The sequence below is a fragment of the Ambystoma mexicanum genome, chromosome 12 (genome assembly GCF_040938575.1).
Source record: "Ambystoma mexicanum isolate Mex_15411 chromosome 12, UKY_AmexF1_1, whole genome shotgun sequence".
NCBI classification, from domain to species: domain Eukaryota; kingdom Metazoa; phylum Chordata; class Amphibia; order Caudata; family Ambystomatidae; genus Ambystoma; species Ambystoma mexicanum.
This window is the reverse complement of record NC_090936.1, coordinates 60,085,635-60,098,213: the sequence shown is the minus strand read 5'-3', so window position 1 is coordinate 60,098,213 and position 12,579 is coordinate 60,085,635. Positions and strand designations below refer to the sequence as shown.

General features: G+C 47.0%; 1 protein-coding gene across 1 annotated transcript in view; it reads right to left on the bottom strand.

Moving 5' to 3' along the window:
* Positions 1-12,579, bottom strand: part of PDZRN4 (PDZ domain containing ring finger 4) — a 494,262-nt gene that overhangs the window by 98,476 nt on the left and 383,207 nt on the right. Inside the window, exon 4 of the mRNA XM_069627988.1 lies at positions 300-398. Within this exon, the coding sequence (XP_069484089.1) occupies positions 300-398 (99 nt within the window). The remainder of the gene's footprint in view (positions 1-299; positions 399-12,579) is intronic.

Sequence of the window (12,579 nt, the reverse complement as noted above, 5' to 3'; positions counted from 1 at the left end):
ATTTACCAGATTTCATCTCGTTATTTACCATTCCAGAAAATGTTTGACTTATTCTCAGACCTGTGATCTTACACCTACCACACACACATGAAGCACACCACATGTGTACAGGCACGTTATAAACGACTCATCACATCATATCATACCAGCTGTCAAAAAGCATATTATTTAGGCAACATCGTTGTCAGCAGCACTAATCGAAAGTGACGCGTGCAGGCATCGAGCCAATGCCGAAACCTGCCTACGCAGCACAGCGCTGTATATGTTCTCTGGTAACTGAGTTGCTTTACATGGCGTACCTCACTGACGTAGATCCCTGTATCCTCTTCGTCGTCAGTCCTGTAGCAGACGGTCAACCCCAGCTTCTCTTGACTGCTGACGCGGCACAGTTCAACTTCCTGAGGGAACAAAGCAAGATACAATTGATGGGATCTGTCTCCCAAAAATACTACACATAGCTATAGTGTTATAGGCATGACCTGAATCAAATTCAATACAGTGGAAACTCTCTAAATCATTGGTGCCCGAAGGAGTTTGTGTAGGTCGTCAAGATGCTGTCGGTTATATGGAAAGGGTACGCTGGAGACCATCAAGCATTTGTTGATGTATTGCAATAGCCTGGAAGTTATACGTCATCAATATATGAGGAAATATATCTGGGCATTTAGGTATAAAAGAATTGATTGTCTTTGGACCGATTTTATGAATGGTAATGATTGTAATTTAATATTTATAAGGTTTAGTTTTATGATTTTTATAAGAGGAATTTTATGTATATTGGACTGTTAGTAGAATTTGTATTCTTCTATTACTTTTGATTTTATACAAGCATCGTGATGATATGGAGATGTCAAGGATGTAATTGTGTATTAAGCCTTTTACATGGCTACATGTATGCAAATAAAATAAATACAAGATATTAACAAAAAAGACTACACATGGACAATTCCATGGATATCAAAGAGAAGTCTTTATCAATTCCAAGATGAAGAGCTTGTGCATAGCCCATCCCCATTTTAAGTGATACGCCATATTATTCATGGATTCTTAAGAGTTTAGGTGATTCTCAGTGGATTAGCACACATAAAGACATTTTACCTTGAACTAACTGGTGTGCTAAATACTTAACTGTAATGCCTGCACATCTTTGGTGACACTCTGGCTGTCTGAGATGTTTTGTGTCTCTATGGTTACATGCGAGCTACGATGCCGTATTCTACACAGTTGATCCCAAAGGGACATTGTGTTCATATCTCATGTTCTTGAAGGGGTTTATCTGCATTTGGGCATGTTTTGGTGGCATAGTGCCTTCTTGGCGAACAGATGACGAAATCCAAATCTGAGCTGATGAAATGTGTGATAGGTAAAAACAATAGGCCGCAAAGATGAGGACTTTCTGGAAGCCGCTTAAATACAAAAGGCAGAAAGTGTTGGAGACAAGCAAGTCCAAGCTGTTATGGCAATGCTCATTTACAAACTCCCGTGAAGCAGGGACTAGGGTTTCTACAATAGGTACGGGACGGGGAAAACAGATGGGCCAGGGGGCTGTCTCCTGGCACCACTTTCTAAGAATCGATTTCAGGATATCTTTGTCAAAAGAAATTAAATTCATAGAAATAGATAGTGTGGCCACGTATACAAATTCTGAGAGGGAGCACGGGGTAGAAATGGAAAGAGAATGAGGCCACTCAGTCCATCAAAGAGAGATAGTCCTGTAGGTTACAGACAGTGTGGCCTGCACCACTGAGTTTAAGCGCTGGACCAGCTTCTTCCGAAATTGGCGCATGCAGATACAAAACAGATATTGATATTGATAATGATATTTTATTTATATCGCGCTCGTACACAAGTGTTTCAGATCACAAGGGGATAGCTGGGATTTCATCCTTACACCCGTGTGCCGTTGCTCTTAAATAAGGACCTATCGAAAAGCGGCAAAACCATATTTGTGGTAGCCGAGCAGAGACTTCAGTTTATGTCTAAAGCATGTAATGGGAATTGTTTCAAATCTCACGTGGAACTGTTTTATGACGTCATTTAATACTTATAATGTGTACCCTTCAACTCAGGCACTCTGTGAAGCATAAGCATGGAGGTAAGGAGGCAAAAACCTTCTTCCTGAACATCAAACAGGCCCCTACATACCTGCCATACAGCTGCGGTAATAGAGAATTGTGCGGCTGGTATGGGTCAGGTCTCTGCGCGGCCGGGGGGATGCTGACGCATTCCCTCACACCTATCTAAGAGCTGCGGAAGTGATCGTTCGTGCCTTGCAAGGCACTTGTTAGCAGTGCTTCTGTGCCTCTGCACTTCCCCCGCTCTACACCGCTGTGATGATTTCAACCTTGGCCGCTGTTCCTTGTATAAGCATTCGCTGTGCCCGCATCCACTGCCTTCCCCTCCATTTTCCCCATTTTGCATCGGCGACCGCTTCGAGTACACGTGACCAGCGAGGGCTGAAGCTGAGGGACCACGCGGGTGGACGGCGTCCGTCCACTTCTTTGAGAGGGCGGACGACACCCCAACCCCCCCTCCCGTGTGCTTAATAAATAATAATTAAAATAAATATCAACAGGAGGCGGCTGGGACTCGAACCCTGGCCTTACGCCTCCAAAACGAGACACTTATCCACAAGAAAACAGCGATCGCTGCTTGTGGTGCTGCAAAATGCCTGTTCTCAGATTTAAAAGGTGCATGCATTTTATACTTAAGCAGCCAGGTAATACGAACATCTGTTCTCCTAGCAAACGCTTTTTTGTTGTGTGTGGTTTTTCAATCATGCAAGACAAGCCTGAATGAAATTTGCATAACACTTAAAGAGACATTTAGCTTTGCTCCTGGGCAAATCTGGGTTCCTCGGTTCCTCGCATTAACGACCCTGGCATTACATCGAGTATAACACTGTTTAAGGGCCCACAGAAGGTAGCCCTTACCAGAAAAACCTCTAGAGGAGATCCCAGCATATAACTATAAATATAACCTTAGATCAAGGACCCAGGCTGTCTTACTTTTTCCTCCTCTCCTCTTGCATTAAAGATCCTCGTTCTTGGTCAATCCTTGTGCCACTTCACGAGAAGGATGGGTCTAATGACTGATACTTCTCATTGGGTCAACCTCCTCCACTTGCAAAGCTTTCCCTCCACACATATAGCATCTTCCCTTTATCTGAACGCATGCATTCTGCGGCCTTACATTGAATGACATTACTGACGTGCTTGAACCAAGGGCCTGCAAGCAGCAGACAAGGCCACGATGGCTAAGTGACCGCCCATCCACACCTGAGTGCCAGACAAAAGAGTGTGATCAATCACAGGGTGCTTTGTCATGTTCCGGCCACAATGAAATGCAGCCTGTATCATTCAGGCACAATATGTCAACATTCCACCAAACGGCTGCTTCTGAACACAAGTACAGAACGTCTCCCTCATTCTTTGGTGACGTTCGAGGCGGTGAAGAGAGGAAACTGCCATTGAGGAGCAGAGGGCTGCTACAACAAACACTGTTCTTGCCTTTGAGTTTATAAAAAGCCAACACTTATGTCTGAGTGGTAGTCTACTATGGCAGTGGGTCATGCATACGACGGAGCCTTTCAGAGCTTCTATGAAATCCCAAAGGATGTCTCGTCAAGGAACCCACCATCCATAACTTCAATCCCCTTTGAGTAGGTTTGGCCTCACTCTCTAGGCCCGCACAACTAGGACATTTAGAATACACGAGCCCCGCTGTGTTTGGATGGGTTCTACAATATGTGGTGATGTGAAGGCAGTACTCAGGAATATTCAGTGCCAATACTTTGTAATGATTTCATTATGTAGAGGGAGGAGCAGGTGGGTGCGGGGGCAGTAAGCCTGGCCATATGACGGTAAATGGGGGCCTCTGCCACCACGCAAACACACACACAACAACACGCTTGTAGTGGGCCGGCTGGAACAGCCTAGGAAATTAAAGTCAGAGTCAAGGAAGCAGGATAGGGAGGTGAGGGAAGACATTGGGAGAAAGGCTGTCCATGGGGGAATAATGGCCCCAGTTCTGGGAATGCTTTAGGGGGCTATGCATGGTGAGATTGCCAGAGCAGGGTTCTAAAGAATCTTTCCCATGTTGAGCGATCAATGTAAACTGACATAGAAAAGACTTTCTCCTTTAAATTGATATTGATATTTTATTTCTATCGCGCTCGTACACAAGTGTTTCAGAGCGCGACAAGGCAAGGGAGGGGAAAAGGGGAGAACAAAACAGCGATCTTACTAGGCCCAGTGACATTGAGAACGCACAAGTGCATGGGAGAGGGGGAGGGGAGAAGTGCATGGAAGGGGGGAGAAGTGGAAAGTGAGAAGCAGAGGAGAAACAGATAAATAACAATAAATAAATAATAAAGGCAACAAACAGTGGCAGTGCAGCCAGCAGGTGGCAAGTGCTGGGTTAAATATTGGACGCTGTTTGTTTGCACGACATCCATATTTTCTACCACTGTGTGCACAGTTCTTCCTAATGCACACAATCACATGCAGGTAGATTACACAACTGATTTATTTCAAACGACACCGCCATTCCCGTCACGCTGCCGCACAAAAAACTCCACACCTGCAACTGCTATTCCAGGAATGTTCAAAGCAAACAAAAATTCTTATCTCTGGGGGGAGGAGGGTTCAAATAAAAAATTGAACAATTCTAGCCAGTAACACTGGAAAACGCATAACTATTCTACAGACCATTACATATGCACATATACTTTAGCAGAAATCAACCCCACTTGCTCTCAAGCCCAATGTGACTCCTTCATCTCATATTCTACTGCGAAGACAGGCACGATTCCGACACAGTCTATTTCTAAAGGCAATTCCAACATTCCCCATTCTATGCAATTGGCACCATCTGCTAGCTCGGCTATTTCAGCGGAGCCTTTCCAATTTGAACCGAACACCGATGAGGCAGTGTCGAACGCCCTATATCAGCATAAATCGGCTTCTCCGTCTGACCCTGTTCCTCTCCATGTTATCCAGTCTCTTCCACAGAAAGTGATGCCTTTGTTTATAGCGGCTCTCCACGATTCCTTTTCCTCGGGTGTGATTCCTGCCCCTTTGAAGCCCACTATGGTTACCCTGCTCCTGAAGGAGCCACACTTGGACCCAACCTTGGGAGCTAGCGATAGTCCTATATCTCCTTTGCCGGTTCTCATGAAGCTATGGAAGCCGTTGTAACTCCTCACTATTTTCCACACACTCTTTCCAGTCTAGTTTCAGGCCACTTATGGCTCCGGAATCTGTCATGATCTCATTCCTCGAAGATTTTGCTATGCTTCAGTCCTGCGGGGAGGCCAGAGTGTTGATCCGTCTTGACTTCTTCGTGGCTTTTGAAGTAATTGATCATGACATTCTCTTGTGCTGCCTGAAACAGGCCAGTGACTCTGGGTCTGCTCTTGCCTGGTTCTCTTCATTTCTTACACAAACAGTATCTCTTTGTTCCTGTCTATCAGTTCCCACTACCCTTTCATGTGGTGTTCCTCATGATTCTGCTCTGTCTCCTTTGTTTTTTTACTTTATACGTCCGTCCCTTTCTCAATCTCATTTCTGCATATGGGGTGCATTTCTAAACTTATGCTTGCGACACACAGTTATGGTTTCGTCTTAGACTAAAAGCAGTTTTGCTTTAGACTGAAAACGGATTGTCTTCTCTATAGCCAATCATTGTCCTTTGTGTCATGCTGCCCCCAGCCAATGACACTCGTCCTCCTAAGCTCCCCCCTTGGTGGCCATCTTCAGACTTTTACCGCATGTTTCTAGTGTTGGGAGTCCTCGTGTCTTGCTCTTCGAAATTGGTGGATTTTCTTGCTGTTTTTTGACTGCTTTTGAGTTTTTTTCTTCACCTTTTCTGCATCAATTGTCACGCAGCCACTAGCGACCGCGGGGACCCTTTGTCGGTGACGATCATCTTTTCATAACACAAGGCTTGCATCTCCAAACGACAGCCACTTGGCTCCCACTCCAAATCCATTTCCGTGGTTGTAAGCTAAGGCTATGAATAGTGTGGAAGCTGCAGGCCTCTTCAACCACACCCCCTCCACACAAAATGTTTGCTCTGGGGCTGATGTACATGGTGTGGGAACCCCCAGCTCCCGACCTTAACCCAAACAGCTCGGTAAGTGTATTCTTGTCACCATGGTGTCCTCACCATGACCCTGCTTCACAAATACCTCCGCGGTTTGCAACCATTGGCCCGGCAGATGTTTTAGACTACAATACCCATAAACCACCATAGCCAATGGTGAGGGGGTCATGGGAGTCGTGATCCAAAATATCTGGAGAGCCAAAGGTTGCACATCCATGTCATAAATAATAATAAAACATTATGATTAATAATAACAATGAAACCTCTGTGGCTGTTGGGGATATCTGACTCTTTGCCGAAGCTCCTACGGGAAGCAGAGACGGTGCATAGGAGTAACAATGCTGCCTGCATGTACCTTTCACAATGCTTTGTGATTGCTATTTGTACTATCAATTTTACACTTCAAGCTTTTATAATTCACCAAGGTGTTTGAGAATTTCATGTTGAAATCTTTTGCACAATGCTAGACTTAGGTAATTGTCTTTGGCTATAAAATCATCCTTACACACCAGTTTTCATACGTACATTTAGAATCATGAAGTGAGACGGCAAAGCCTTCAGCCAGTGCTGCCACCCGGCCTAGGGATTAGGGGATGTTAGCCTTCAGCCAGTGCTGCCATCCGGCCTAGGGATTAGGGGACATTATTAATCTTGGCGTCAGGGTTTTGCTGCCGCCCGGATCGACATCCGCTTCTTTATGCCAAGCACAGACATTGGAGACAGTAAAAACGATATCATCACAGCACAGTTCTGCGGCCATTAAGGACCCTGGCCTTTGTACTAAGCAGACACATTTTCAATTGGGATCTGCAGAAATATTAAACTGCTATCAGAGGAAAATAGGAAAAAAACACCTATTATAATTGCTCATCAAAAGATGCAAATCCCCAGTCCGGCTACATGAGGGCCAGCAGTGGAGGCTTGTGCAATATGACAATGGCTGCTACAAAATGCATCAAACGTGTCACTTGATCCCTGCAAAAGTCAGCCTTGCAATAGTATTTAAATCAAAATGCTAGATCAAAAATCAGGGAATGTGTAACTGCACGGCAGAGAGATAAGAATGCACAGAAAATCAGTTTGGATTAAATCACTTCCTTATCATGATCAGGGCGTTTTAAGGCCTCTCAGCGAGAGTGCGTTGCAGTTAGCTTCCGTGTTTCAATAAAAGAAAAAGATTGTTTTTATTGATTTATTTTCTTTTAATTTTTCCCAGGCTGTTGCAAAGCACTTTCCATAAATCACCCTCAGGTGATCATGTGAGAGCTGGTATGCATCACAGCTGTCCAGCTGCTGTCTGCACTGTGATCAGGTGAGAGGCAGTATGCACCGCAACTCTCCAGCTGCTGTCTGCACTGTGATCAGGTGAGAGGCAGTATGCATCGCAACTCTCCAGCTGCTGTCTGCACTGTGATCAGGTGAGAGGCAGTATGCATCGCAACTCTCCAGCTGCTGTCTGCACTGTGATCAGGTGAGAGGCAGTATGCATCGCAACTCTACACATGCTGATGGCGCTGTCATTATGTGAGAGCTGGTAAGCATCACAGCTGTCCAGCTGCTGTCTGCACTGTGATCAGGTGAGAGGCAGTATGCATCGCAACTCTCCAGCTGCTGTCTGCACTGTGATCAGGTGAGAGGCAGTATGCATCGCAACTCTATCGCAACTCTCCAGCTGCTGTCTGCACTGTGATCAGGTGAGAGGCAGTATGCATCACGACTCTACACATGCTGATGGCGCGGTCATTATGTGAGAGCTGGTAAGCATCACAGCTGTCCAGCTGCTGTCTGCACTGTGATCATGTGAGAGTCGGTATGCATCACAACTTCCAGGTGCTGTCTGCACTGTGATCATGTGAGAGTCGGTATGCATCACAACTTCCAGGTGCTGTCTGCACTGTGATCATGTGAGAGTCGGTATGCATTACAACTCTCCAGCTGCTGTCTACACTGCGATCATGTGAGAGGCAGTATGCATCGCAACTCTCCAGCTGCTGTCTGCACTGTGATCAGGTGAGAGGCAGTATACATCAAAACTCACCAGCTGCTGTCTGCACTGTGATCAGGTGAGAGGCAGTAGGCATCACAACTCTTCAACTGCTGTCTGCGCTGTGGTCATGTGAGAGGCAGTAGGCATCACAACTCTTCAACTGCTGTCTGCGCTGTGGTCATGTGAGAGGCAGTATGCATCACAACTCTTCAACTGCTGTCTGCGCTGTGGTCATGTGAGAGGCAGTAGGCATCACAACTCTTCAACTGCTGTCTGCTTTGTGATCAGGTGAGAGCCTGTATGTATCACAACTCTCCAGATGCTGTCTGCGCTGTGATTATGTGAGAGGCAGTAGGCATCACAACTCTCCAGATGCTGTCTGCGCTGTGATTATGTGAGAGGCAGTAGGCATCACAACTCTCCAGATGCTGTCTGCGCTGTGATTATGTGAGAGGCAGTAGGCATCACAACTCTCCAGATGCTGTCTGTGCTGTGATTATGTGAGAGGCAGTAGGCATCGCAACTCTCCAGCTACTCTCTGCACTGTGGTCATGTGAGAGGCAGTATGCATCACAACTCTCCAGATGCTGTCTGTGCTGTGATTATGTGAGAGGCAGTAGGCATCACAACTCTCCAGATGCTGTCTGTGCTGTGATTATGTGAGAGGCAGTAGTCATCGCAACTCTCCAGCTACTCTCTGCACTGTGGTCATGTGAGAGCCTGTATGTATCACAACTCTCCAGATGCTGTCTGCGCTGTGATTATGTGAGAGGCAGTAGGCATCACAACTCTCCAGCTACTCTCTGCACTGTGGTCATGTGAGAGGCAGTAGGCATCACAACTCTCCAGCTACTCTCTGCACTGTGGTCATGTGAGAGGCAGTAGGCATCACAACTCTCCAGCTACTCTCTGCACTGTGGTCATGTGAGAGGCAGTAGGCATCACAACTCTCCAGATGCTGTCTGCGCTGTGATCAGGTGAGAGGCAGTAGGCATCACAACTCTCCAGCTACTCTCTGCACTGTGATTATGTGAGAGGCAGTATGCATCACAACTCTTCAACTGCTGTCTGCGCTGTGGTCATGTGAGAGGCAGTAGGCATCACAACTCTTCAACTGCTGTCTGCGCTGTGGTCATGTGAGAGGCAGTATGCATCACAACTCTTCAACTGCCGTCTGCGCGGTGGTCATGTGAGAGGCAGTATGCATCACAACTCTCCAGCTGCTGTCTGCTTTGTGATCAGGTGAGAGCCTGTATGTATCACAACTCTCCAGATGCTGTCTGCGCTGTCATTATGTGAGAGGCAGTAGGCATCACAACTCTCCAGCTACTCTCTGCACTGTGGTCATGTGAGAGGCAGTAGGCATCACAACTCTCCAGATGCTGTCTGCGCTGTGATCAGGTGAGAGGCAGTAGGCATCACAACTCTCCAGCTACTCTCTGCACTGTGGTCATGTGAGAGGCGGTATGCATCACAACTCTCCAGCTACTCTCTGCACTGTGGTCATGTGAGAGTCGGTATGCATCACAACTCTCCAGCTACTCTCTGCACTGTGGTCATGTGAGAGGCAGTATGCATCACAACTCTCCAGCTACTCTCTGCACTGTGGTCATGTGAGAGTCGGTATGCATCACAACTCTCCAGCTACTCTCTGCACTGTGGTCATGTGAGAGGCGGTATGCATCACAACTCTCCAGCTACTCTCTGCGCTGTGGTCATGTGAGAGTCGGTATGCATCACAACTCTCCAGCTACTCTCTGCGCTGTGGTCATGTGAGAGGAAGTATGTATCACAACTCTCCAGCTGCTGTCTGCGCTGTGGTCATGTGAGAGGCAGTAGGCATCACAACTCTTCAACTGCTGTCTGCGCTGTGATTATGTGAGAGGCAGTAGGCATCACAACTCTCCAGATACTGTCTGCGCTGTGATTATGTGAGAGGCAGTAGGCATCACAACTCTCCAGATGCTGTCTGCGCTGTGATTATGTGAGAGGCAGTAGGCATCACAACTCTCCAGATGCTGTCTGCGCTGTGATTATGTGAGAGGCAGTAGGCATCACAACTCTCCAGATGCTGTCTGCGCTGTGATTATGTGAGAGGCAGTATGCATCACAGCTCTCCAGATGCTGTCTGCGCTGTGATTATGTGAGAGGCAGTAGGCATCACAACTCTCCAGATGCTGTCTGCGCTGTGATTATGTGAGAGGCAGTATGCATCACAACTCTCCAGATGCTGTCTGCGCTGTGGTCATGTGAGAGGCAGTAGGCATCACAACTCTCCAGATGCTGTCTGCGCTGTGATTATGTGAGAGGCAGTATGCATCACAACTCTCCAGCTACTCTCTGCACTGTGGTCATGTGAGAGGCAGTAGGCATCACAACTCTCCAGATGCTGTCTGCGCTGTGATCAGGTGAGAGGCAGTAGGCATCACAACTCTCTAGGTGCTGTCTGCGCTGTGATCAGGTGAGAGCCTGTATGCATCACAACTCTCCAGATGCTGTCTGCGCTGTGATTATGTGAGAGGCAGTAGGCATCACAACTCTCCAGCTACTCTCTGCACTGTGATTATGTGAGAGGCAGTAGGCATCACAACTCTCCAGATGCTGTCTGCGCTGTGATTATGTGAGAGGCAGTAGGCATCACAACTCTCCAGCTACTCTCTGCACTGTGGTCATGTGAGAGGCAGTAGGCATCACAACTCTCCAGATGCTGTCTGCACTGTGATCAGGTGAGAGGCAGTAGGCATCACAACTCTCCAGATGCTGTCTGCGCTGTGATTATGTGAGAGGCAGTAGGCATCACAACTCTCTAGGTGCTGTCTGCGCTGTGATCAGGTGAGAGCCTGTATGCATCACAACTCTCCAGCTACTCTCTGCACTGTGGTCATGTGAGAGGCAGTAGGCATCACAACTCTCTAGGTGCTGTCTGCACTGTGGCAAACCAAAAAAGTGATGGCTGGAAGGTTTTTAATTAATCATAACCATGTGCATAGCTCTGGGCAATCAGTGGAGTAACTCTGCTGAAAATGTTGGACATGACATCTGAAAGAAAAGTGCTCCAGCCAAATGAATTGGGACAAAATGGTGTGCCATGAAAGTTGGGGGGCAGCAAACACCCCAGTCCCCCCTAAAATTACACCCATGTGGGCAACCCTCCAGACCATCGTTTTCCAGCCTGCCAAGCCATTACAGAGGGGAAAAACCATATGCAAAGCAGGCTTTGTCCTACCCCAAAAGGGGCAGTCCAGCCCGAACTGCTAGGTCACATCCCTTCTGCAGAAGACCACAAGCATCCCCAGACATGTTTCAGCCTTGTTGGGCCTCACCAGTGAGGAGTAGCTTGGGACTCTAGGTCCGGCAGACTCGGGAACCACATCTGGGCATACCCGTCCCACTCAGGGTGACTTTAGCTGTCTGCACTGTGATCATGGGAGAGGCAGTATGCATCACAACTCTACACATGCTGCCGGCGCTGTCATCATGTGAGAGGCAGTATGCATCACAACTCTACACATGCTGCTGGTGCTGTCATCATGTGAGAGGCAGTATGCATCACAGCTCTACACATGCTGCTGATGCTGTCATCATGTGAGAGGCAGTATGCATCACAAATCTACATATGCTGCCAGCGCCGTCATCATGTGAGAGGCAGTATGCATCAACACTCTTAGGCACTCTTCGTATGGCATCAGAAGGCAAAGGACAGGTGCTATAGCAGCCACAATCAGATCCTTAAAACAGTCTTGGTGCGGACCAACTGTAGGGAAATACAAGGTAGCTCCGCATTTCATCATACACATTTTAGCAAAGGTCTGATTTTTAACTAGGGCCAAGGGTGCAAGACTCATATGTGTGATTCAAGGGTATGAGACTCAGACTGAATCTAAATTGATGCCAATGTTCTAAATGCACAGAACACATGCTAGAAAATAATCACTTTGCTCCATGATACCACAGTTGTGGGCTGAGTTGCACTGCCAATAAAACTAACATACTAATTCACCATACCCATTTAACATATAACAGATTCCCATACTAACATTCAGTGCAAACCAGTCCATGATATAAAATTGGTGCAGATTGATGGTAACGCATGGTGGTCTGGGAATGAAATAAACTAAATGTGCAGGCTTAAAGCTGCGCTGTGTCTTAAAGTGTGGAAGGTGAGATCCGTTCTGCTAAAGACATTGCATTGTTTCCGAGGAGGTAAAGCACCGGAGGAATGTAACATTTTCTTTCCAGCTCTGCAGTTGGAATCTCTGTCAAAGGCACACAGGAAATCACATGCCATTTTAATGGGCTGATTTGTCAAGGGGAGGTGCTTTGAATGACACATGAGTTATAGAAAGAGGCTGGAGGCAGAAAGGGCTCGGTCATTCACTCACTCCGTGGCGAAGGAAGCAGAAGGGCTGGCAGAGAGAGAGAGCTGGTTCTGGGCTGTCTGACTCTCTCCTGGGTTGGCAGTCCTTAGAAGAGTTTCAGTCTCGATC